The sequence below is a fragment of the Aquarana catesbeiana genome, linkage group LG06, assembly GCF_042186555.1.
Source record: "Aquarana catesbeiana isolate 2022-GZ linkage group LG06, ASM4218655v1, whole genome shotgun sequence".
Taxonomy (NCBI): Eukaryota; Metazoa; Chordata; class Amphibia; order Anura; family Ranidae; genus Aquarana; species Aquarana catesbeiana.
In genome coordinates this window covers 622965-650004 of record NC_133329.1, presented here as the reverse complement: position 1 = coordinate 650004, position 27040 = coordinate 622965, and the positions used below count along the sequence as shown (strand labels likewise).

The window sequence follows — 27040 nt, the reverse complement described above, 5'->3', positions numbered from 1 at the left end:
ATCCATGTATTACAGTGTAGAAGCCCTATGGGGGTCACTATCCATGTATTACATTGTAGCGGCTCTATGGGGGTCACTATCCATGTATTACAGTGTAGCGGCTCTATGGGGGTCACTATCCTTGTATTATATTGTAGCGGCCCTATAGGGGGGGTCACTATCCATGTATTACAGTGTAGAAGCCCTATGGGGGTCACTATCCATGTATTACATTGTAGCGGCTCTATGGGGGTCACTATCCATGTATTACATTGTAGCGGCTCTATGGGGGTCACTATCCATGTATTACAGTGTAGAAGCCCTATGGGGGTCACTATCCATGTATTACATTGTAGCGGCTCTATGGGGGTCACTATCCATGTATTACATTGTAGCGGCTCTATGGGGGTCACTATCCATGTATTACAGTGTAGCGGCCCTATGGGGGTCACTATCCATGTATTACATTGTAGCGGCCCTATGGGGGGGGTCACTATCCATGTATTACAGTGTAGCAGTACTATGAGGGTCACTATCCATATATTATATTGTAGCGGTCCTATGGGGGTCACTATCCATGTATTACATTGTAGCGGCTCTATGGGGGTCACTATCCATGTATTACATTGTAGCGGCTCTATGGGGGTCACTATCCTTGTATTACATTGTAGCGGCTCTATGGGGGTCACTATCCATGTATTACAGGGTAGCGGCTCTATGGGGGTCACTATCCATGTATTACATTGTAGCGGCTCTATGGGGGTCACTATCCTTGTATTACATTGTAGCGGCTCTATGGGGGTCACTATCCATGTATTACAGGGTAGCGGCTCTATGGGGGTCACTATCCATGTATTACAGTGTAGCGGCCCTATGGGGGGGTCACTATCCATGTATTACATTGTAGCAGCCCTATAGGGGGGGGGTCACCATCCATGTATTACATTGTAGCGGTTCTATGGGGGTCACTATCCATGTATTACATTGTAGCGGTTCTATGGGGGTCACTATCCATGTATTACATTGTAGCGGCCCTATAGGGGGGGGGTCACTATCCATGTATTACAGTGTAGCGGCCCTATAGGGGGGGGGGTCACTATCCATGTATTACAGTGTAGCGGCTCTATGGGGGTCACTATCCATGTATTACATTGTAGCGGCTCTATGGGGGTCACTATCCATGTATTACAGTGTAGCGGCTCTATGGGGGTCACTATCCATGTATTACAGTGTAGCGGCTCTATGGGGGTCACTATCCATGTATTACATTATAGCGGCCCTATAGGGGGGGGGTCACTATCCATGTATTACATTGTAGCGGTTCTATAGGGGTCACTATCCATGTATTACAGTGTAGCTGCTCTATGGGGGTCACTATCCATGTATTACAGTGTAGAAGCCCTATGGGGGTCACTATCCATGTATTACATTGTAGCGGCTCTATGGGGGTCACTATCCATGTATTACAGTGTAGCGGCTCTATGGGGGTCACTATCCTTGTATTATATTGTAGCGGCCCTATAGGGGGGGTCACTATCCATGTATTACAGTGTAGAAGCCCTATGGGGGTCACTATCCATGTATTACATTGTAGCGGCTCTATGGGGGTCACTATCCATGTATTACAGTGTAGCAGTACTATGAGGGTCACTATCCATATATTATATTGTAGCGGTCCTATGGGGGTCACTATCCATGTATTACATTGTAGCGGCTCTATGGGGGTCACTATCCATGTATTACAGTGTAGCGGCTCTATGGGGGTCACTATCCTTGTATTACATTGTAGCGGCTCTATGGGGGTCACTATCCATGTATTACAGGGTAGCGGCTCTATGGGGGTCACTATCCATGTATTACATTGTAGCGGCTCTATGGGGGTCACTATCCATGTATTACATTGTAGCGGCTCTATGGGGGTCACTATCCTTGTATTACATTGTAGCGGCTCTATGGGGGTCACTATCCATGTATTACAGGGTAGCGGCTCTATGGGGGTCACTATCCATGTATTACAGTGTAGAAGCCCTATGGGGGTCACTATCCATGTATTACAGGGTAGCGGCTCTATGGGGGTCACTATCCATGTATTACAGTGTAGCGGCCCTATGGGGGGGTCACTATCCATGTATTACATTGTAGCAGCCCTATAGGGGGGGGGGGTCACCATCCATGTATTACATTGTAGCGGTTCTATGGGGGTCACTATCCATGTATTACATTGTAGCGGCCCTATAGGGGGGGGGTCACTATCCATGTATTACAGTGTAGCGGCCCTATAGGGGGGGGGGTCACTATCCATGTATTACAGTGTAGCGGCTCTATGGGGGTCACTATCCATGTATTACATTGTAGCGGCTCTATGGGGGTCACTATCCATGTATTACATTGTAGCGGCTCTATGGGGGTCACTATCCATGTATTACAGTGTAGCGGCTCTATGGGGGTCACTATCCATGTATTACATTGTAGCGGCTCTATGGGGGTCACTATCCATGTATTACAGTGTAGCGGCTCTATGGGGGTCACTATCCATGTATTACAGTGTAGCGGCTCTATGGGGGTCACTATCCATGTATTACAGTGTAGCGGCTCTATGGGGGTCACTATCCATGTATTACAGTGTAGCGGCTCTATGGGGGTCACTATCCATGTATTAGTGTGAAGTTGGAGAGGCGGTTCAGACTCACCCGAAGTCGCAGAGTTTGATGGTCCCGTCCTTCCCTAGTAGAATGTTCTGAGGTTTCATGTCTCGGTGGAGGATGCGATGAGAATGGAGGTAATAGAGAGCGGACACCAGCTGTGCAGAGACATCCCGCACCTACATAGACACAGCCGTCACCCGGGAGAGCTCAGCCATACGATCATTCACAAACCGATCAATGAGAACGTCTCTTACCAGATCCTCCGACAGATTACCATCATCTTCCAGGATCTGGAACAATTCTCCCTCTGCGTACTCTGTCACAACCACCACCTGACCAGAGAAGAGGACAGACGTCACCTATCACAGCTGTCCAGCATGCGCACAATGTTGGGGTGTCTCTTACCTCTCGCTCGGTCTCACAGCTGTCCAGCATGCGCACAATGTTGGGGTGTCTCTTACTTCTCGCTCGGTCTCACGGCTGTCCAGCATGCGCACAGTGTTGGGGTGTCTCCTACCTCTCGCTCGGTCTCACGGCTGTCCAGCATGCGCACAGTGTTGGGGTGTCTCTTACCTCTCGCTCGGTCTCACAGCTGTCCAGCATGCGCACAATGTTGGGGTGACACAAATCTCTCATAATCTGGATCTCTCTCTTCAGACCTCGGAGCTCTTTCTCTGATCTGCCCACTTTAGGAATAAACTTCAGGGCCACAACCTGAGGAGCAAGAAGACCGGATCGTCATGGAGATGGAGGAGGAGCTTGTCTGACATGAATTTAGAGGCTGTTGGGTTATACTGCCACCTACAAGAGGATCGGACACAAAATTGTGGGCCTGCCCAATATGACCCCTCCTACCCCCAGCCGCTATTTCTGTGCTTCAGAGAAAAGTTTAACTTTCTTTGCTAATTTTTATGTTGCTGCGTGAGCCGGCCTCTGTATTCCGCTATCCAGATATCCGCTATCCTCCCAGAGCTTGTTTTTGGAAGTCGTACTCATACCCTGCTGGACTGGACGTTGGGGGCTAGGCTTGGAATGTGACCCATGAACACTGGGCTCTGCATTGTGGCCCTTTCCAGAACATAGTGTTCTGTGTTACCTGCAGGTTCAAAGTCGGTGCGACCCCCGTCTCTGAAGACTCACCGCCAGGAGGCCGGTGCGACCCCCGTCTCTGAAGGGTCACCGCCAGGAGGCCGGTGTGACCCCCGTCTCTGAAGGGTCACCGCCAGGAGGCCGGTGCGACCCCCGTCTCTGAAGGGTCACCGCCAGGAGGCCGGTGTGACCCCTGTCTCTGAAGGGTCACTGCGAGGAGGCCGGTGCGACCCCCGTCTCTGAAGGGTCACTGCGAGGAGGCCGGTGTGACCCCTGTCTCTGAAGGGTCACTGCGAGGAGGCCGGTGTGACCCCCGTCTCTGAAGGGTCACTGCGAGGAGGCCGGTGTGACCCCCGTCTCTGAAGGGTCACTGCGAGGAGGCCGGTGTGACCCGTCTCTGAAGGGTCACTGCGAGGAGGCCGGTGTGACCCCTGTCTCTGAAGGGTCACTGCGAGGAGGCCGGTGCGACCCCCGTCTCTGAAGGGTCACTGCGAGGAGGCCGGTGTGACCCCTGTCTCTGAAGACTCACCGCCAGGAGGCCGGTGCGACCCCCGTCTCTGAAGGGTCACTGCGAGGAGGCCGGTGTGACCCCCGTCTCTGAAGGGTCACTGCGAGGAGGCCGGTGTGACCCCTGTCTCTGAAGACTCACCGCCAGGAGGCCGGTGCGACCCCCGTCTCTGAAGGGTCACTGCGAGGAGGCCGGTGTGACCCCCGTCTCTGAAGGGTCACTGCGAGGAGGCCGGTGTGACCCCTGTCTCTGAAGGGTCACTGCGAGGAGGCCGGTGTGACCCCTGTCTCTGAAGGGTCACTGCGAGGAGGCCGGTGTGACCCGTCTCTGAAGGGTCACTGCGAGGAGGCCGGTGTGACCCCTGTCTCTGAAGGGTCACTGCGAGGAGGCCGGTGTGACCCCCATCTCTGAAGGGTCACCTTCTACTGTGCTGGCTAAGCACCAGGAGTGACCTCATTATTAGGACTTTTGGCCATCTTAATTGTTTCACTTCCATCGGTTTTAGTATAGAAGGGTTGATGCCAAGGTTGTATCTGCTGGGTGGAGAGTTACGCATGCATGGTCCCCCTTTTATTTATTTTTTTTAACCATGCATTGTTGAGGAAGCCCCGCCCACTACTGTTCCTGATTGCAAGTGACATCTGGAACTTTCCTCACTTCACCTCTGCTGACACCTACAGTGACCTACTGACTTTTGGCCACCTGATCCTATTCTTACTACTCGGGTTCATGGGTACCTAAGGCCCAGTCGTGCACCCCGACATTAGGCGCTCACGTCCGTAGCCGGTGGATGGGCTCATGGGACATCTGGAGCTCCTGCCCGTAGCCTGTGGATGGGTTACTGGAGGTCTCCAGTCCTGTTTCCCAGGTGGGCCTCCTGTCAGTGAATAGGGCCTCTTTAGCTGAAGTTTTGGTCTTCAAATACTGCACATAAGCAGCCCTAGTTCCTCATACCCTTCAAGGGACATCTTCCTTTCAGAGCTGCCCAGGATGCCATCAAAAAGGATGTTATGGATGAAAAATCATAGGGCTCAAAATTGGGGAAAACTCAGTGGTTTCCAGGGGCTAAAAGCGATCATTTTGCTCCAAGTCCCCTCCCAGTTTCATTACTTCCAACCTGCCTTTGTCACTGAACAGCTTAGCAGGTCTTCTGGAGCAGTGCGTTCTTACACTGGTCTCTGTGGCAGAAAAGTTCAATGGGTTCTACTCCAACTAGTTTACAGTACCAAACTCCGAAGGGGCACCTGCCCAGTCTTTGATCTGAAGGCCCCAAAGGCCCCATGCTTTGATTTTCAGACGTCAATTATGTTATGACGATCGATCATCCGCAAATCTTACCGTTAGTACGGTGCTTGCGATAGCCAAATTCACTTTTTCGTTAGACAAAAGCTGGATGTGCAGACTATAAATTTTTTGACGGATGTGAACTCAACGTCTGATTTTCGTTTCATTAGTACGGTTTTCGAACAAAAAAAATAAATAAATAAATCGTAAGAGTGAAGACTACGCATGCTCAGAAACAAAAAAATACATACAAAACTATTCAACACATTCCGTCACTTCTGACTTATTCTGTCAAATGAAAATTCCTGTATTGTTAGACCCCTTTCACACTGGGGCGGTTTGCAGGCGGTATTGCGCTAAAAATACCGCCTGCAAACCGCCCCTAAACAGCCTCCGCTGTTTGTTCAGTGTGAAAGCCCGAGGACTTTCACACTGAAGCGGTGCGCAGGCAGGACGGTGAAAAAAGTCCTGCAAACCGCTTTTTTGGAGCGGTGAAGGAGCGGTGTATTGACCGCTCCTGCCCATTGAAATCAATGGGACAGCGCGGCTATAGCCGCGCTGTACGAGGGATTTTAACCCTTTTTTGGCCGCCAGCGGGGGTTAAAACCGTACCGCTAGTGGCCGAATACCACTGCAAGAACGCTTAAAGAATACCGCTGAAAGAAAAATAGCGCTGTTGTACCGCCGACGCCCCCACCGCCCCAGTGTGAAAGGGGCCTAAGTAACCTCTTCACTTTCAAGACTAGCATGCCACACATGCATGCACTCCACTAGGCCCGTCATAACCTCCAATCAGGGAGTCCCCATCTTTCTTCCTCATCAGCAATTTCCTCGCTTTGCCCCGTCATTTGAGAGTTTTTCTGCCGCTCGGTTATACACCAAGGTGCTGGCTTCTCTGGGAGACTTCAGTGCTTTTAGGACATCCACATTGCAGGTTACCTAGATGCTGATGAAGCAGTCAGCACAGGTTCTTGTAATATGGTCCTGACTACAGAGGTGTGACCGAGTCCTGAACCTTTGGAAATCTGTGTTGGAATGATCTCTTGGAGTATCTGGGTCTAATCCTGGATGCAGCTCAAGTCAGACTTTTACTTACTCACGAAAAACAGCAAAGTCTCCACTCCCGGGAGGAGGAGAACAAACAGCAAAGTCTCCACTCCCGGGAGGAGGAGAACAAACACCAAAGTCTCCACTCCCAGGAGGAGGAGAACAAACACCAAAGTCTCCACTCCCGGGAGGAGGAGAACAAACAGCAAAGTCTCCACTCCCGGGAGGAGGAGAACAAACAGCAAAGTCTCCACTCCCGGGAGGAGGAGAAAAAACAGCAAAGTCTCCACTCCCGGGAGGAGGAGAAAAAACAGCAAAGTCTCCACTCCCGGGAGGAGGAGAAAAAACAGCAAAGTCTCCACTCCCGGGAGGAGGAGAACAAACAGCAAAGTCTCCACTCCCGGGAGGAGGAGAAAAAACAGCAAAGTCTCCACTCCCGGGAGGAGGAGAAAAAACAGCAAAGTCTCCACTCCCGGGAGGAGGAGAACAAACAGCAAAGTCTCCACTCCCGGGAGGAGGAGAAAAAACAGCAAAGTCTCCACTCCCGGGAGGAGGAGAAAAAACAGCAAAGTCTCCACTCCCGGGAGGAGGAGGAGAAAAAAACAGCAAAGTCTCCACTCCCGGGAGGAGGAGAACAAACAGCAAAGTCTCCACTCCCGGGAGGAGGAGGAGAAAAAAACAGCAAAGTCTCCACTCCCGGGAGGAGGAGAACAAACAGCAAAGTCTCCACTCCCGGGAGGAGGAGAACAAACAGCAAAGTCTCCACTCCCGGGAGGAGGAGAACAAACAGCAAAGTCTCCACTCCCGGGAGGAGAAGAACAAACAGCAAAGTCTCCACTCCCGGGAGGAGGAGAACAAACAGCAAAGTCTCCACTCCCGGGAGGAGGAGAACAAACAGCAAAGTCTCCACTCCCGGGAGGAGGAGAACAAACAGCAAAGTCTCCACTCCCGGGAGGAGGAGAACAAACAGCAAAGTCTCCACTCCCGGGAGGAGGAGAACAAACAGCAAAGTCTCCACTCCCGGGAGGAGGAGAAAAAACAGCAAAGTCTCCACTCCCGGGAGGAGGAGAACAAACAGCAAAGTCTCCACTCCCGGGAGGAGGAGAACAAACAGCAAAGTCTCCACTCCCGGGAGGAGGAGAACAAACAGCAAAGTCTCCACTCCCGGGAGGAGGAGAAAAAACAGCAAAGTCTCCACTCCCGGGAGGAGGAGAACAAACACCAAAGTCTCCACTCCCGGGAGGAGGAGAACAAACACCAAAGTCTCCACTCCCGGGAGGAGGAGAACAAACACCAAAGTCTCCACTCCCGGGAGGAGGAGAACAAACACCAAAGTCTCCACTCCCGGGAGGAGGAGAACAAACACCAAAGTCTCCACTCCCGAGAGGAGGAGAACAAACAGCAAAGTCTCCACTCCCGAGAGGAGGAGAACAAACAGCAAAGTCTCCACTCCCGGGAGGAGGAGAACAAACAGCAAAGTCTCCACTCCCGGGAGGAGGAGAACAAACAGCAAAGTCTCCACTCCCGGGAGGAGGAGAACAAACACCAAAGTCTCCACTCCCGGGAGGAGGAGAACAAACACCAAAGTCTCCACTCCCGGGAGGAGGAGAACAAACACCAAAGTCTCCACTCCCGGGAGGAGGAGAACAAACACCAAAGTCTCCACTCCCGGGAGGAGGAGAACAAACACCAAAGTCTCCACTCCCAGGAGGAGGAGAACAAACACCAAAGTCTCCACTCCCAGGAGGAGGAGAACAAACACCAAAGTCTCCACTCCCGGGAGGAGAACAAACACCAAAGTCTCCACTCCCGGGAGGAGAACAAACACCAAAGTCTCCACTCCCAGGAGGAGAACAAACACCAAAGTCTCCACTCCCAGGAGGAGAACAAACACCAAAGTCTCCACTCCCAGGAGGAGAACAAACACCAAAGTCTCCACTCCCAGGAGGAGAACAAACACCAAAGTCTCCACTCCCAGGAGGAGAACAAACACCAAAGTCTCCACTCCCAGGAGGAGAACAAACACCAAAGTCTCCACTCCCGGGAGGAGGAGAACAAACACCAAAGTCTCCACTCCCGGGAGGAGGAGAACAAACACCAAAGTCTCCACTCCCGGGAGGAGGAGAACAAACACCAAAGTCTCCACTCCCGGGAGGAGGAGAACAAACACCAAAGTCTCCACTCCCAGGAGGAGAACAAACACCAAAGTCTCCACTCCCAGGAGGAGAACAAACACCAAAGTCTCCACTCCCAGGAGGAGAACAAACACCAAAGTCTCCACTCCCAGGAGGAGAACAAACACCAAAGTCTCCACTCCCAGGAGGAGAACAAACACCAAAGTCTCCACTCCCAGGAGGAGAACAAACACCAAAGTCTCCACTCCCAGGAGGAGAACAAACACCAAAGTCTCCACTCCCAGGAGGAGAACAAACACCAAAGTCTCCACTCCCAGGAGGAGAACAAACACCAAAGTCTCCTTTCCAAGCTTTGGACTCTTCAGTCCAGGAGTCGCCCCATGCTTTGTTTCTGCAAAAGAGTTCCGGGGAGGGTGGTGTTGTCCTTTGAGGCGGTTCCATTCACTCGGTTACACTCCAGATGCCTATAATACACACCGATTCACCCGGCACCAGAGACCTGGTTGTCCTTGGCTTGGTGGCTCAGAAATTCTGCTTAGGAAAGTCTCACTTAAGAACCAAAGGATGGGGAGGAGTCCTGGACACCTTGTCAGTGCAGGAGACTTGGGTGTCGGAGGAATCTCGTCTCCCAATCAGCATCCTGGACCTTTGGGCGATTTGATTGTCCTTGCAACATTGGAAATCCAGGCTGGAAAATCATCTAATCCAACAACGCCAGAGTAATGGCATACATCAACCATCAGGGAGGAAGCAGAAGCCTCACTGCAGCAAGAGAGTAAGAGGGTTCCTATCAAGGGTGCATCCCTGTATGGAGGAAGAGGGTGAGATGTATAAGATATCTGTGTGCCCCTCCCCCCAGGCCAGGTACACTATAACACTATAATAGTAATGGGGGAGGGGTGAGATGTATAAGATATCTGTGTGCCCCTCCCCCCAGGCCAGGTACACTATAACAGTATAATAGTAATGGGGGAGGGGTGAGATGTATAGATACCTGTGTGCCCCTCCCCCCAGGTACACTAACAGTATAATAGTAATGGGGGGAGGGGGTGAGATGTATAAGATATCTGTGTGCCCCTCCCCCCAGGCCAGGTACACTATAACAGTATAATAGTAATGGGGGAGGGGTGAGATGTATAAGATACCTGTGTGCCCCTCCCCCCAGGCCAGGTACACTATAACAATATAATAGTAATGGGGGGAGGGGTGAGATGTATAGGTACGCGTGTGCCCTTCCCCCCAGGCCAGGTACACTATAATAGTACTGGGGGAGGGGTAGTACTCTGTACATTAGAGATGTGACACCTCTGATAAGATATAGGAATAGAAGGATATGGGGTCACCTCTCCGCTGTGTCGTCTCCTCCCCTTATAAACTCTCCCGAATGATCCTTCTCCAATCAGATCCAAGACGTGATACTTCTCCATCCTGCAATAGAAAAAAACACAACACTAAGCAATACGGACCCAGGAAATGTAAATGTTATGGGGCCCCTCAATACACAGCGCCCTCTGATGGTTGTACTGTCTTTATAGAGGTGTTATGGGGCCCCTCAATACACAGCGTCCTCTGATGGTTGTACTGTCTTTATATAGAAGTTATGGGGCCCCTCAATACACAGTGCCCTCTGATGGTTGTACTGTCTTTATAGAGGTGTTATGGGGCCCCTCAATACACAGTGCCCTCTGATGGTTGTACTGTCTTTATAGAGAAGTTATGGGGCCCCTCAATACACAGCGTCCTCTGATGGTTGTATTGTCTTTATAGAGGTGTTATGGGGCCCCTCAATACACAGTGCCCTCTGATGGTTGTACTGTCTTTATAGAGAAGTTATGGGGCCCCTCAATACACAGTGCCCTCTGATGGTTGTACTGTCTTTATAGAGAAGTTATGGGGCCCCTCAATACACAGTGCCCTCTGATGGTTGTACTGTCTTTATAGAGGTGTTATGGGGCCCCTCAATACACAGCGTCCTCTGATGGTTGTATTGTCTTTATAGAGAAGTTATGGGGCCCCTCAATACACAGCGTCCTCTGATGGTTGTACTGTCTTTATAGAGAAGTTATGGGGCCCCTCAATACACAGCGCCCTCTGATGGTTGTATTGTCTTTATAGAGGTGTTATGGGGCCCCTCAATACACAGCGCCCTCTGATGGTTGTACTGTCTTTATAGAGAAGTTATGGGGCCCCTCAATACACAGCGCCCTCTGATGGTTGTATTGTCTTTATAGAGAAGTTATGGGGCCCCTCAATACACAGCGTCCTCTGATGGTTGTATTGTCTTTATAGAGGTGTTATGGGGCCCCTCAATACACAGCGTCCTCTGATGGTTGTACTGTCTTTATAGAGAAGTTATGGGGCCCCTCAATACACAGTGCCCTCTGATGGTTGTATTGTCTTTATAGAGAAGTTATGGGGCCCTTCAATACACAGCGTCCTCTGATGGTTGTACTGTCTTTATAGAGGTGTTATGGGGCCCCTCAATACACAGCGCCCTCTGATGGTTGTATTGTCTTTGTATAGAAGTTATGGGGCCCCTCAATACACAGTGCCCTCTGATGGTTGTACTGTCTTTATAGAGAAGTTATGGGGCCCCTCAATACACAGTGCCCTCTGATGGTTGTATTGTCTTTATAGAGGTGTTATGGGGCCCCTCAATACACAGCGCCCTCTGATGGTTGTACTGTCTTTATAGAGGTGTTATGGGGCCCCTCAATACACAGCGCCCTCTGATGGTTGTACTGTCTTTATAGAGGTGTTATGGGGCCCCTCAATACACAGCGCCCTCTGATGGTTGTACTGTCTTTATAGAGGTGTTATGGGGCCCCTCAATACACAGCGCCCTCTGATGGTTGTACTGTCTTTATAGAGGTGTTATGGGGCCCCTCAATACACAGCGCCCTCTGATGGTTGTACTGTCTTTATAGAGAAGTTATGGGGCCCCTCAATACACAGCGCCCTCTGATGGTTGTATTTTCTTTATAGAGGTGTTATGGGGCCCCTCAATACACAGTGCCCTCTGATGGTTGTATTGTCTTTATATAGAAGTTATGGGGCCCCTCAATACACAGTGCCCTCTGATGGTTGTATTGTCTTTGTATAGAAGTTATGGGGCCCCTCAATACACAGTGTCCTCTGATGGTTGTATTGTCTTTATAGAGAAGTTATGGGGCCCCTTAATATACAGCGCCCTCTGATGGTTGTATTGTCTATATATACAGCGAGGGGAAAAAGTATTTGATTGGCTGCTGATTTTGTGACAAAGAATCGATCAGTCTATAATTTTATTGGTCGGTTTATTAGAACACATTTCATAAAAAAGTTATAAATTGATTTGCATTTTAATGAGTGAAATAAGTATGTGAACCCTTCACAAAACATGACTTAGTAGTTGGTGGAGAAACCCTTGTTGGTGATCACAGAGGTCAGACGTTTCTTGGAGTTGGCCTCCAGGTTTGCTCACATCTCAGGAGGGATTTTGTCCTCTTTGCAGATCTTCTCCAAGTCATTAAGGTTTCCAGGCTGATGTTTGGTGACTCGAACCTTCAGCTCCCTCCACATATTTTCTATGGGATTAAGGTCTGGAGACTGGCTAGACCACTTCAGGACCTCAATGTGCTTCTTCTTGAGCCCCTCCTTTGTTGCCTTGGCCGTGTGTTTTGGGTCATTGTCATGCTGGAAGACCCATCCATGACCCATCTTCAATGCCCTGGCTGAGGGAAGGAGGTTCTCACCCAAGATTTGATGGTACATGGCCCCGTCCATCGTCCCTTTGATGCGGTGAAGTTGTCCTGTCCCCTTAGCAGAAAAACACCCTCAAAGCATAATGTCTCCACCTCCATGTTTGACGGTGGAGGATGGTGTTCTTGTGGTCATAGGACCTCCATGTATGACGGTGGGGGATGGTGTTCTTGGGGTCATAGGACCTCTTTGTTGGACGGTGGGGGATGGTGTTCTTGGGGTCATAGGACCTCCATGTATGACGGTGGGGGATGGTGTTCTTGGGGTCATAGGACCTCTTTGTTGGACGGTGGGGGATGGTGTTCTTGGGGTCATAGGACCTCCATGTATGACGGTGGGGGATGGTGTTCTTGGGGTCATAGGACCTCCATGTATGACGGTGGGGGATGGTGTTCTTGGGGTCATAGGACCTCTTTGTTGGACGGTGGGGGATGGTGTTCTTGGGGTCATAGGACCTCCATGTATGATGGTGGGGGATGGTGTTCTTGGGGTCATAGGACCTCCATGTATGACGGTGGGGGATGGCGTTCTTGGGGTCATAGGACCTCCATGTATGACAGTGGGGGATGGTGTTCTTGGGGTCATAGGACCTCCATGTATGACGGTGGGGGATGGTGTTCTTGGGGTCATAGGACCTCTTTGTTGGACGGTGGGGGATGGTGTTCTTGGGGTCATAGGACCTCCATGTATGACGGTGGGGGATGGTGTTCTTGGGGTCATAGGACCTCTTTGTTGGACGGTGGGGGATGGTGTTCTTGGGGTCATAGGACCTCCATGTATGATGGTGGGGGATGGTGTTCTTGGGGTCATAGGACCTCCATGTATGACGGTGGGGGATGGTGTTCTTGGGGTCATAGGACCTCCATGTATGACGGTGGGGGATGGTGTTCTTGGGGTCATAGGACCTCCATGTATGATGGTGGGGGATGGTGTTCTTGGGGTCATAGGACCTCCATGTATGACGGTGGGGGATGGCGTTCTTGGGGTCATAGGACCTCCATGTATGACAGTGGGGGATGGCGTTCTTGGGGTCATAGGACCTCCATGTATGACGGTGGGGGATGGTGTTCTTGGGGTCATAGGACCTCCATGTATGACGGTGGGGGATGGTGTTCTTGGGGTCATAGGACCTCTTTGTTGGACGGTGGGGGATGGTGTTCTTGGGGTCATAGGACCTCCATGTATGACGGTGGGGGATGGTGTTCTTGGGGTCATAGGACCTCCATGTATGACGGTGGGGGATGGTGTTCTTGGGGTCATAGGACCTCCATGTATGACGGTGGGGGATGGTGTTCTTGGGGTCATAGGACCTCCATGTATGACGGTGGGGGATGGTGTTCTTGGGGTCATAGGACCTCCATGTATGACGGTGGGGGATGGTGTTCTTGGGGTCATAGGACCTCCATGTATGACGGTGGGGGATGGTGTTCTTGGGGTCATAGGACCTCCATGTATGACGGTGGGGGATGGTGTTCTTGGGGTCATAGGACCTCCATGTATGACGGTGGGGGATGGTGTTCTTGGGGTCATAGGACCTCCATGTATGATGGTGGGGGATGGTGTTCTTGGGGTCATAGGCAGCATTCCTCCAAACACGGAGAGTTGAGTTGATGCCAAAGAGCTTGATTTTGGTCTCCTCTGATCACAACACTTCCCCCCAGTTCTCCTCGGAATCATTTGATGTTCATTAGTAATCTTCAGACGGACCTGTACATGTGATTTCCTGAGCAGGGGGACCTTGCGGGGGCTGCAGGATTTCAGTCCTTCACGGTGTAGTGTGTTACCGATTGTTTTCTTGGTGACTATGGTCCCAGCTGAGATCATTGACAAGATTCTCCCGTGTAGTTCTGGGCTGATTCCTCACCGTTCTCATCATCATTGAACCTCCACGAGGTGAGATCTTGTATGGAGCCCCAGACCGAGGGAGATCGATCGTTATTTTGTGTTTCTTCCATTTGTGAATAATCTCACCAACTGTTGTCACCCTCTCACCAAGCTTCTTGGCGACGGTCTTGTAGCCCATTCCAGCCTTGTGTAGGTCCTACAATCTTCTCCCCGACATCCTTGGACAGCTCTTTGGTGTTGGCCATGGTGGAGAGATTGGAATCTGATTGATTCTGTGGACAGGTGTCTTCTATACAGGTAACAAGCTGAGATTAGGAGCATCTTTTAAAGGGAGTACTCCTAATCTCAGCTTGTTACCTGTATAGAAGACACCTGGGAGCCAGAAATCTTGCTGATTGATAGGAGATCAAATACTTATTTCACTCATTAAAATGCAAATCATTTTCTAACTTTTTTGAAATGCGGTTTTTCTGGATATTTTTGTTGTTATTCTCTCCCTGTTCTAATAAACCGACCAATAAAATTATAGACGATCGATTCTTTGTCAGTGGGGCAAACCTACAAAATCAGCCGATTAAATAATTTTTTTCCCCTCACTGAAGCTGCTATGGGCCCCTAGTGCAGACTGAATAGGGCCCCCATGTACACAGCGCCCTCTAATGGGTGTAATGTCTACATATAGAAGCTATATGGTGCAGTTTTAACCATCCCTGGAAACCTCACACAATGATAGAAAGGGGAGGGGACATGAGGACTGAGGCCCCTCCCACTGAAAGCAGAAGGCGGATCAGGAGGAAGGTAGAAGGCAGCGGTAGCCAATCCAATCTTCTCCTCTATTATTCTCCTTCTCATTTCTATAAACAAACAGGAAAGTTCATAACCTGCCATTAAACTTACTTCTGAGGCTGCCCAGTGGTCAAAAAGTCTAGAAAAACAAAACCGGAAGGCTTACACCCGAGAGTTCTCAGAGAACTTAGTGTAAATAAATCACCAGGACCGGAAGGCTTACAGCCGAGAGTTCTCAGAGAACTTAGTGTAAATAAATCACCAGGACCGGAAGGCTTACAGCCGAGAGTTCTCAGAGAACTTAGTGTAAATAAATCACCAGGACCGGAAGGCTTACAGCCGAGAGTTCTCAGAGAACTTAGTGTAAATAAATCACCAGGACCGGAAGGCTTACAGCCGAGAGTTCTCAGAGAAAGAGCCAGGTTATATCTCGGGGATGGGAGGGGCTCCGATATGGAGGGGGAAAGATGGTGGAAGCAGGGGGGGGGGATGGTAAAAGCGGGAGGAGGCTGGGTGGACATGGGAGGAGTCAGGGATGGTGCAGTGGGAGGAGTCAGGGATGGTGCAGTGGTGGTGGTGGAAGTGGGAGGAGTCAGGGATGGTGCAGTGGTGGTGGTGGAAGTGGGAGGAGTCAGGGATGGTGCAGTGGTGGAAGTGGGAGGAGTCAGGGATGGTGCAGTGGTGGAAGTGGGAGGAGTCAGGGATGGTGCAGTGGTGGAAGTGGGAGGAGTCAGGGATGGTGCAGTGGTGGAAGTGGGAGGAGTCAGGGATGGTGCAGTGGTGGTGGTGGTGGAAGTGGGAGGAGTCAGGGATGGTGCAGTGGTGGTGGTGGAAGTGGGAGGAGTCAGGGATGGTGCAGTGGTGGTGGTGGAAGTGGGAGGAGTCAGGGATGGTGCAGTGGTGGTGGTGGAAGTGGGAGGAGTCAGGGATGGTGCAGTGGTGGTGGTGGAAGTGGGAGGAGTCAGGGATGGTGCAGTGGTGGTGGTGGAAGTGGGAGGAGTCAGGGATGGTGCAGTGGTGGTGGTGGAAGTGGGAGGAGTCAGGGATGGTGCAGTGGTGGTGGTGGAAGTGGGAGGAGTCAGGGATGGTGCAGTGGTGGTGGTGGAAGTGGGAGGAGTCAGGGATGGTGCAGTGGTGGTGGTGGAAGTGGGAGGAGTCAGGGATGGTGCAGTGGTGGTGGTGGAAGTGGGAGGAGTCAGGGATGGTGCAGTGGTGGTGGAAGTGGGAGGAGTCAGGGATGGTGCAGTGGTGGTGGTGGAAGTGGGGGGAGTCAGGGATGGTGCAGTGGTGGTGGTGGAAGTGGGGGGAGTCAGGGATGGTGCAGTGGTGGTGGTGGAAGTGGGAGGAGTCAGGGATGGTGCAGTGGTGGTGGTGGAAGTGGGAGGAGTCAGGGATGGTGCAGTGGTGGTGGTGGAAGTGGGAGGAGTCAGGGATGGTGCAGTGGTGGAAGTGGGAGGAGTCAGGGATGGTGCAGTGGTGGTGGTGGAAGTGGGGGGAGTCAGGGATGGTGCAGTGGTGGTGGTGGAAGTGGGGGGAGTCAGGGATGGTGCAGTGGTGGTGGTGGAAGTGGGGGGAGTCAGGGATGGTGCAGTGGTGGTGGAAGTGGGGGGAGTCAGGGATGGTGCAGTGGTGGTGGTGGAAGTGGGAGGAGTCAGGGATGGTGCAGTGGTGGTGGAAGTGGGGGGAGTCAGGGATGGTGCAGTGGTGGTGGTGGAAGTGGGAGGAGTCAGGGATGGTGCAGTGGTGGTGGTGGAAGTGGGAGGAGTCAGGGATGGTGCAGTGGTGGTGGTGGAAGTGGGAGGAGTCAGGGATGGTGCAGTGGTGGTGGTGGAAGTGGGGGGAGTCAGGGATGGTGCAGTGGTGGTGGTGGAAGTGGGGGGAGTCAGGGATGGTGCAGTGGGAGGAGTCAGGGATGGTGCAGTGGTGGTGGTGGAAGTGGGAGGAATCAGGGATGGTGCAGTGGGAGGAGTCAGGGATGGTGCAGTGGTGGTGGTGGAAGTGGGGGGAGTCAGGGATGGTGCAGTGGGGGGTGGTGGAAGTGGGGGGAGTCAGGGATGGTGCAGTGGGGGTGGAAGTGGGAGGAGTCAGGGATGGTGCAGTGAAAGGAGGTGGGGTGAACGGTGGAAGTGGGAGTAGTCTGGGGGACAGTGGGAGGAGGCAGGGATGGTGCAGTGGGGGTGGAAGAGGGAGGAGGCGGAGTGACAGTGGAAGGAGCCAGGGATAGTGCAGTGGGGGTGGGAGGAGTCAGGGATGCCTGCAGTGCGGGGTGGACATGGAAGGAGTCAGGGATGGTGCAGTGCAGGTTGGAAGTGGGAGGAGTGAGGGATGGTGCATTGGGGATGGAAGTGGGAGGAGTCAGGGATGGTACAGTGGAAGCAGGTGGGGTGAATGGTGGGAGGAGTCAGGAATGGTGCAGTGGAAGGAGGCGGGCTGAACGGTGGAAGTGGGAGGAGTCTGGGGGACAGTGGGAGGAGTCAGGGATGGTGCAGCAGGGGAAGTGGGAGGAGTCAGGGGGTAGTGGGAGGAGTCAGGGTGGTGCAGTGGGGGTTGGTAGTGGGAGGAGTCAGGGTGGTGCAGTGGGAGGAGTCAGGGATGGTGCAGTGGGGGATTGGAAGTAGGAGGAGTCAGGGATGGTGCAGTGGGGGTGTGTGGAGTCAGGGATGATGTAGTGGGGGTGGAAGTGGGAGGAGTCAGGTTATGGTGGGAGGAGTGGGAGTAGTCAGGGATGGTGCAGTGGGGTTGGTAGTTGGAGGAGTCAGTGGGAGAAGTCAGGGATGGTGCAGTGGGGTTGGAAGTAGGAGGAGTCAGGGGTGGTGCAGTGGAAGGAGGCGGGGTGAATGGTGGAAGTGGGAGGAGTCTGGGGGATAGTGGGAGAAGTCGGGGTAGTGCAGTGGGGGTGGAAGTGGGAGGAGTCAGGGATGGTGCAGCGGGGTTGGTAGTGGGAGGAGTCAGGGGGTAGTGGGAGGTGTCAGTTATGGTGCAGTGGGGGAGCGGGAGGAGTCGGGTAATGGGAGGAGTCAGGGATAGTGCAGTGGGGGTGGAAGTGGGAGGAGTCAGGGATGGTGCAGTGGGGTTGGTAGTGGGAGGAGTCAGGGGGTAGTGGGAGGTGTCAGTTATGGTGCAGGGGGGGTGGAAGTGGGAGAAATCAGGAATGGTGAAGTGGGGTTGGTAGTGGGAGGAGTCAGGGGTGGTTGGAAGTGGGAGGAGTCAGGGGGTGGTGGGAGGAGTCAGGGATGGTGCAGTGGGGAGAAGTGGGAGGAGTCAGAGGTAGTGGGAGGAGTCAGGGGGTAGTGGGGTTGGTAGTGGGAGGAGTCAGGGGGTAGTGGGAGGAGTCGGGGATAGTGCAGTGGGGGTGGAAGTGGGAGGAGTCAGGGGTGGTGCAGTGGGGGGTTGGAAGTGGGAGGAGTCAGGGGTGGTGGGAGGAGTCATGGATGGTGCAGTGGGGAGAAGTGGGAGGAGTCAGGAGGTAGTGGGAGGAGTCAGGGGGTAGTGGGAGGAGTCAGGGATGGTGCAGTGGGGGAGGAAGTGGGATGTGTAAGGGATGGTGCAGTGGGGTTGGTAGTGGGAGGAGTCAGGGGGTGGTGGGAGGAGTCAGGGGTGGTGCAGTGGGGGTGGAAGTGGGAGGAGTCAGGGGTGGTGCAGTGGAAGGAGGCGGGGTGAATGTTGGACGTGGGAGGAGTCTGGGGGATAGTGGGAGGAGTCAGGGATGGTGCAGTGGGGGTAGTGAGAGGAGTCAGGGGTAGTGCAGTGGGGGTGGAAGTGGGAGGAGTCAGGGATGGTGCAGTGGGGTTGGGAGTGGGAGGAGTCAGGGGGTAGTGGGAGGTGTCAGTTATGGTGCAGTGGGGAGAGTGGGAGGAGTTGGGTAGTGGGAGGAGTCAGGGATAGTGCAGTGGGGATGGAAGTGGGAGGAGTCAGGGATGGTGCAGTGGGGTTGATAGTGGGAGGAGTCAGGGGGTAGTGGGAGGTGTCAGTTATGGTGCAGTGGGGGGAGTGGAAGGAGTCAGGGATAGTGCAGTGGGGGTAGAAGTGGGAGGAGTCAGGGATGGTGAAGTGAGGTTGGTAGTGGGAGGAGTCAGGGGTGGTGCAGTGGGGTTGGTAGTGGGAGGAGTCAGGGGGTAGTGGGAGGTGTCAGTTATGGTGCAGTGGGGGGAGTGGGAGGAGTCGGGTAGTGGGAGGAGTCAGGGATAGTGCAGTGGGGGTGGGAGGAGTCAGGGATGGTGCAGTGGGGTTGGTAGTGGGAGGAGTCAGGGATGGTGCAGTGGGGTTGGTAGTGGGAGGAGTCAGGGGGTAGTGGGAGGTGTCAGTTATGGTGCAGTAGGGGGAGTGGGAGGAGTCAGGGATAGTGCAGTGGGGGGTGGAAGTGGGAGGAGTCAGGGATGGTGCAGTGAGGTTGGTAGTGGGAGGAGTCAGGGGGTAGTGGGAGGAGTCAGTGGGTAGTGGGAGGAGTCAGTGGGTAGTGCAGTGGGGGAGGAAGTGGGAGGTGTCAGAAGGTAGTGGGAGGAGTCAGGGATGGTGCAGTGGGGTTGGTAGTGGGAGGAGTCAGGGATGGTGCAGTGGGAGTCAGGGGGTGGAAGTGGGAGGAGTCAGGGATGGTGCAGTGGGATTGGTAGTGGGAGGAGTCAGGGGGTGGTGGGAGGAGTCAGGGATGGTGCAGTGGGGTTGGCAGTGGGAGGAGTCAGGGATGGTGCAGTGGGGTTGGTAGTGGGAGGAGTCAGGGGGTGGTGGGAGGAGTCAGGGATGGTGCAGTGGGGTTGGTAGTGGGAGGAGTCAGGGGGTGGTGGGAGGAGTCAGGGATGGTGCAGTGGGGTTGGTAGTGGGAGGAGTCAGGGGGTGGTGGGAGGAGTCAGGGATGGTGCAGTGGGGTTGGTAGTGGGAGGAGTCAGGGGGTGGTGGGAGGAGTCAGGGATGGTGCAGTGGGATTGGTAGTGGGAGGAGTCAGGGGGTGGTGGGAGGAGTCAGGGATGGTGCAGTGGGGTTGGTAGTGGGAGGAGTCAGGGGGTGGTGGGAGGAGTCAGGGGGTGGTGCAGTGGGGTTGGTAGTGGGAGGAGTCAGGGATGGTGGGAGGAGTCAGGGATGGTGCAGTGGGGTTGGTAGTGGGAGGAGTCAGGGATGGTGCAGTGGGGTTGGTAGTGGGAGGAGTCAGGGATGGTGTAGTGGGGTTGGTAGTGGGAGGAGTCAGGGGGTAGTGGGAGGAGTCGGGGATAGTGCAGTGGGGGTGGAAGTGGGAGGAGTCAGGGATGGTGCAGTGGGAGGAGTCAGGGATGGTGCAGTGGGAGGAGTCAGGGATGGTGCAGTGGGAGGAGTCAGGGATGGTGCAGTGGGGTTGGTAGTGGGAGGAGTCAGGAGGTAGTGGGAGGAGTCAGGGGGTGGTGGGAGGAGTCGGGGATAGTGCAGTGGGGGTGGAAGTGGGAGGAGTCAGGGATGGTGCAGTGGTGTTGGTAGTGGGAGGAGTCAGGGGGTAGTGGGAGGAGTCGGGGATAGTGCAGTGGGGGTGGAAGTGGGAGGAGTCAGGGATGGTGCAGTGGGAGTCAGGGGGTAGTGGGAGGAGTCAGGGATGGTGCAGTGGTGTTGGTAGTGGGAGGAGTCAGGGATGGTGCAGTGGGAGGAGTCAGGGATGGTGCAGTGGGAGGAGTCAGGGATGGTGCAGTGGGAGGAGTCAGGGATGGTGCAGTGGGAGGAGTCAGGGATGGTGCAGTGGGGTTGGTAGTGGGAGGAGTCGGGGATAGTGCAGTGGGGGTGGAAGTGGGAGGAGTCAGGGATGGTGCAGTGGGGTTGGTAGTGGGAGGAGTCAGGGGGTGGTGGGAGGAGTCAGGGATGGTGTAGTGGGAGGAGTCAGGGGGTGGTGGGAGGAGTCAGGGATGGTGCAGTGGGGGTTGGTAGTGGGAGGAGTCGGGGATAGTGCAGTGGGGGTGGAAGTGGGAGGAGTCAGGGATGGTGCAGTGGGAGTCAGGGGATGGTGGGAGGAGTCAGGGATGGTGCAGTGGGGTTGGTAGTGGGAGGAGTCAGGGGGTGGTGGGAGGAGTCAGGGATGGTGCAGTGGGGTTGGTAGTGGGAGGAGTCAGGGATGGTGGGAGGAGTCAGGGATGGTGCAGTGGGGTTGGTAGTGGGAGGAGTCAGGGGGTGGTGGGAGGAGTCAGGGATGGTGCAGTGGGGTTGGTAGTGGGAGGAGTCAGGGATGGTGGGAGGAGTCAGGGATGGTGCAGTGGGGTTGGTAGTGGGAGGAGTCAGGGGGTGGTGGGAGGAGTCAGGGATGGTGCAGTGGGGTTGGTAGTGGAGGAGTCAGGGATGGTGGGAGGAGTCAGGGATGGTGCAGTGGGGTTGGTAGTGGGAGGAGTCAGGGGGTAGTGGGAGGAGTCGGGGATAGTGCAGTGGGGGTGGAAGTGGGAGGAGTCAGGGATGGTGCAGTGGGAGTCAGGGGGTAGTGGGAGGAGTCAGGGATGGTGCAGTGGGAGGAGTCAGGGATGGTGCAGTGGGAGGAGTCAGGGATGGTGCAGTGGAGGAGTCAGGGGTGGTGCAGTGGGGTTGGTAGTGGGAGGAGTCAGGGGTGGTGTAGTGGGAGGAGTCAGGGGGTGGTGGGAGGAGTCAGGGGTGGTGGGAGGAGTCAGGGATGGTGCAGTGGGGTTGGTAGTGGGAGGAGTCGGGGATAGTGCAGTGGGGGTGGAAGTGGGAGGAGTCAGGGATGGTGTAGTGGGGTTGGTAGTGGGAGGAGTCAGGGATGGTGGGAGGAGTCAGGGATGGTGCAGTGGGGTTGGTAGTGGGAGGAGTCAGGGGGTGGTGGGAGGAGTCAGGGATGGTGCAGTGGGGTTGGTAGTGGGAGGAGTCAGGGATGGTGGGAGGAGTCAGGGATGGTGCAGTGGGGTTGGTAGTGGGAGGAGTCGGGGATAGTGCAGTGGGGGTGGAAGTGGGAGGAGTCAGGGATGGTGCAGTGGGAGTCAGGGGGTAGTGGGAGGAGTCAGGGATGGTGCAGTGGGAGGAGTCAGGGATGGTGCAGTGGGAGGAGTCAGGGGGTGGTGGGAGGAGTCAGGGGTGGTGCAGTGGGGTTGGTAGTGGGAGGAGTCAGGGGTGGTGTAGTGGGAGGAGTCAGGGGTGGTGGGAGGAGTCAGGGATGGTGCAGTGGGGTTGGTAGTGGGAGGAGTCGGGGATAGTGCAGTGGGGGTGGGAGGAGTCAGGGATGGTGTAGTGGGAGGAGTCAGGGATGGAGGGGGTGGATGAGAATTGACCTCCTGGAGGTTCAGCTTCTGTCAGCCTTCCTCTATAGCTGAGCCCAGACAGGAAGTGACATCATTGGGGGAGGGGAGAGTATGGAAGGAAGGAGGAGCCATGCTGGAGGCTTTATCCAGGGATGAGGAAAGCTCCTCCCACAGGCAGGGAGGGAGGAGTCACATATCAGTGTACAGGGAGACGGTATATGGGGGTGACACACACCTTCCCTGGAAGGATGGTGGAGGAGAAGGTGGAGGGGGGAGGGATAGTGGAGGAGAGGATGTAGGGTGGAGGAGGGGGAGGAGAAGGTGGAGGGGGGAGGGGATAGTGGAGGGGGAGGGGACGGGTTTCTCACTCACCCGGCGGGTGGCGGACACACAACTCTCACTTCTCCGCTCCGCACGGCGCTCACTTCCGGTTTCTGTGGTTGCCGGGGTAACAGGACGCCGTACTGACGTCACTTCCTTTTAACGTCTGTGAAACTGTGAACAGCTGTGAGGGGGCGGAGTGTCGGGTGACGTCACTTCCGGTGAGCGGTGATGGCGGAGAAGGATCAGGAAGAAGGGTGAGAGGAAGAGAAGATCTGTGTATATATATATATATATATATCTCCCCCCCCTTTACACACACATGACATTTACTGACATCCCAGTCTTAGTCCGGAGGGTTCAATATTGAGTTGGCCCCTCCCCTTTGCAGCTATAACAGCTCCACCTCTTCTGGGAAGGCCGTCCACAAGGTTTAGGAGGGTGTCTATGGGAATGTTTGACCATTCTTCCAGAGGAGCATTTGTGAGGTCAGGCACTGATGTTGGATGAGAAGGCCTGGCTCACAGTCTACGCTCTAATTCATCCCAAAGGTGTTCTATCGGGTTGAGGTCAGGACTCTGTGCAGGCCAGTCAAGTTCCTCCACCCCAAACTCACTCATCCATGTCTTTATGGACCTTGCTTTGTGCACTGGTCCAAATCATTTGGTGGAGGGGGGATTGGCATGGCGTCACTTCCTCCTCCACCCCCCAAACACGGCGTCACTTCCTCCTCCACCCCCCAAACACGGCGTCACTTCCCCCTCCACCCCCCAAACAGGGCGCGACTTCCGCCTCCACCCCCCAAACAGGGCGCGACTTCCCCCTCCACCCCCCAAACACGGCGTCACTTCCTCCTCCACCCCCCAAACACGGCGTCACTTCCTCCTCCACCCCCCAAACAGGACGCGACTTCCCCCTCCACCCCCCAAACACGGCTTGACGTCCTCCTCCACCCCCCAAACAGGGCGCGACTTCCCCCTCCACCCCCCAAACAGGGCGCGACTTCCCCCTCCACCCCCCAAACAGGGCGCGACTTCCCCCTCCACCCCCCAAACAGGGCGCGACTTCCCCCTCCACCCCCCAAACACGGCGTCACTTCCTCCTCCACCCCCAAACAGGGCGCGACTTCCCCCTCCACCCCCCAAACAGGGCGCGACTTCCCCCTCCACCCCCCAAACACGGCGTCACTTCCTCCTCCACCCCCCAAACAGGGCGCGACTTCCGCCTCCACCCCCCAAACAGGGCGCGACTTCCCCCTCCACCCCCCAAACAGGGCGCGACTTCCCCCTCCACCCCCCAAACAGGACGCGACTTCCTCCTCCACCCCCCAAACACGGCGTCACTTCCTCCTCCACCCCCCAAACACGGCGTCACTTCCCCCTCCACCCCCCAAACAGGGCGCGACTTCCTCCTCCACCCCCCAAACACGGCGTCACTTCCTCCTCCACCCCCCAAACACGGCGTCACTTCCTCCTCCACCCCCCAAACACGGCGTCACTTCCTCCTCCACCCCCCAAACAGGACGCGACTTCCCCCTCCACCCCCCAAACACGGCTTGACGTCCTCCTCCACCCCCCAAACAGGGCGCGACTTCCCCCTCCACCCCCCAAACAGGGCGCGACTTCCCCCTCCACCCCCCAAACACGGCGTCACTTCCTCCTCCACCCCCCAAACAGGGCGCGACTTCCGCCTCCACCCCCCAAACAGGGCGCGACTTCCGCCTCCACCCCCCAAACAGGGCGCGACTTCCCCCTCCACCCCCCAAACAGGGCGCGACTTCCCCCTCCACCCCCCAAACAGGACGCGACTTCCTCCTCCACCCCCCAAACACGGCGTCACTTCCTCCTCCACCCCCCAAACACGGCGTCACTTCCCCCTCCACCCCCCAAACAGGGCGCGACTTCCGCCTCCACCCCCCAAACAGGGCGCGACTTCCCCCTCCACCCCCCAAACACGGCGTCACTTCCTCCTCCACCCCCCAAACACGGCGTCACTTCCTCCTCCACCCCCCAAACAGGACGCGACTTCCCCCTCCACCCCCAAACACGGCTTGACGTCCTCCTCCACCCCCCAAACAGGGCGCGACTTCCCCCTCCACCCCCCAAACAGGGCGCGACTTCCCCCTCCACCCCCCAAACAGGGCGCGACTTCCCCCTCCACCCCCCAAACAGGGCGCGACTTCCCCCTCCACCCCCCAAACACGGCGTCACTTCCTCCTCCACCCCCCAAACAGGGCGCGACTTCCCCCTCCACCCCCCAAACAGGGCGCGACTTCCCCCTCCACCCCCCAAACACGGCGTCACTTCCTCCTCCACCCCCCAAACAGGGCGCGACTTCCGCCTCCACCCCCCCAAACAGGGCGCGACTTCCCCCTCCACCCCCCAAACAGGGCGCGACTTCCCCTCCACCCCCCAAACAGGACGCGACTTCCTCCTCCACCCCCCAAACACGGCGTCACTTCCTCCTCCACCCCCCAAACACGGCGTCACTTCCCCCTCCACCCCCCAAACAGGGCGCGACTTCCTCCTCCACCCCCCAAACACGGCGTCACTTCCTCCTCCACCCCCCAAACACGGCGTCACTTCCTCCTCCACCCCCCAAACACGGCGTCACTTCCTCCTCCACCCCCCAAACAGGACGCGACTTCCCCCTCCACCCCCCAAACACGGCTTGACGTCCTCCTCCACCCCCCAAACAGGGCGCGACTTCCCCCTCCACCCCCCAAACAGGGCGCGACTTCCCCCTCCACCCCCCAAACACGGCGTCACTTCCTCCTCCACCCCCCAAACAGGGCGCGACTTCCCCCTCCACCCCCCAAACAGGGCGCGACTTCCCCCTCCACCCCCAAACACGGCGTCACTTCCTCCTCCACCCCCCAAACAGGGCGCGACTTCCGCCTCCACCCCCCAAACAGGGCGCGACTTCCGCCTCCACCCCCCAAACAGGGCGCGACTTCCCCCTCCACCCCCCAAACAGGGCGCGACTTCCCCCTCCACCCCCCAAACAGGACGCGACTTCCGCCTCCACCCCCCAAACACGGCGTCACTTCCTCCTCCACCCCCCAAACACGGCGTCACTTCCTCCTCCACCCCCCAAACAGGACGCGACTTCCCCCTCCACCCCCAAACACGGCTTGACGTCCTCCTCCACCCCCCAAACAGGCGCGACTTCCCCCTCCACCCCCCAAACAGGGCGCGACTTCCCCCTCCACCCCCCAAACACGGCGTCACTTCCTCCTCCACCCCCCAAACAGGACGCGACTTCCCCCTCCACCCCCCAAACACGGCTTGACGTCCTCCTCCACCCCCCAAACAGGGCGCGACTTCCCCTCCACCCCCCAAACAGGGCGCGACTTCCCCCTCCACCCCCCAAACAGGGCGCGACTTCCCCCTCCACCCCCCAAACAGGGCGCGACTTCCCCCTCCACCCCCCAAACACGGCGTCACTTCCTCCTCCACCCCCCAAACAGGGCGCGACTTCCCCCTCCACCCCCAAACAGGGCGCGACTTCCCCCTCCACCCCCCAAACACGGCGTCACTTCCTCCTCCACCCCCCAAACAGGGCGCGACTTCCGCCTCCACCCCCCAAACAGGGCGCGACTTCCCCCTCCACCCCCCAAACAGGGCGCGACTTCCCCCTCCACCCCCCAAACAGGACGCGACTTCCTCCTCCACCCCCCAAACACGGCGTCACTTCCTCCTCCACCCCCCAAACACGGCGTCACTTCCCCCTCCACCCCCCAAACAGGGCGCGACTTCCTCCTCCACCCCCCAAACACGGCGTCACTTCCTCCTCCACCCCCAAACACGGCGTCACTTCCTCCTCCACCCCCCAAACACGGCGTCACTTCCTCCTCCACCCCCCAAACAGGACTCCTCCACCCCCCAAACACGGCGTCACTTCCTCCTCCACCCCCCAAACAGGACGCGACTTCCCCCTCCACCCCCCAAACACGGCTTGACGTCCTCCTCCACCCCCCAAACAGGGCGCGACTTCCCCCTCCACCCCCCAAACAGGGCGCGACTTCCCCCTCCACCCCCCAAACACGGCGTCACTTCCTCCTCCACCCCCCAAACAGGGCGCGACTTCCCCCTCCACCCCCCAAACAGGGCGCGACTTCCCCCTCCACCCCCCAAACACGGCGTCACTTCCTCCTCCACCCCCCAAACAGGGCGCGACTTCCGCCTCCACCCCCCAAACAGGGCGCGACTTCCGCCTCCACCCCCCAAACAGGGCGCGACTTCCCCCTCCACCCCCCAAACAGGGCGCGACTTCCCCCTCCACCCCCCAAACAGGACGCGACTTCCTCCTCCACCCCCCAAACACGGCGTCACTTCCTCCTCCACCCCCCAAACACGGCGTCACTTCCCCCTCCACCCCCCAAACAGGGCGCGACTTCCGCCTCCACCCCCCAAACAGGCGCGACTTCCCCCTCCACCCCCCAAACACGGCGTCACTTCCTCCTCCACC

The 27040-nt window shown here is 56.0% G+C and overlaps 1 protein-coding gene across 2 annotated transcripts in view; it reads right to left on the bottom strand.

Moving 5' to 3' along the window:
• Positions 1–22749, bottom strand: part of STK36 (serine/threonine kinase 36) — a 76718-nt gene extending 53969 nt beyond the window's left edge. The window contains exons 1-5 of one of the 2 annotated variants that reach the window (XM_073635258.1): positions 22622–22749; positions 10031–10115; positions 3198–3338; positions 2879–2956; positions 2670–2800 (exon numbers count right to left, since the gene is read on the bottom strand). In XM_073635258.1, the coding sequence (XP_073491359.1) occupies positions 2670–2800; positions 2879–2956; positions 3198–3338; positions 10031–10114 (434 nt within the window). In that variant the 5' untranslated portion in view covers position 10115; positions 22622–22749. Of the gene's footprint in view, positions 1–2669; positions 2801–2878; positions 2957–3029; positions 3171–3197; positions 3339–10030; positions 10116–22621 lie in introns of those variants that run through there. The other variant, XM_073635259.1, reaches the window with a different exon arrangement.
• Positions 22750–27040: the final 4291 nt, after the last annotated feature.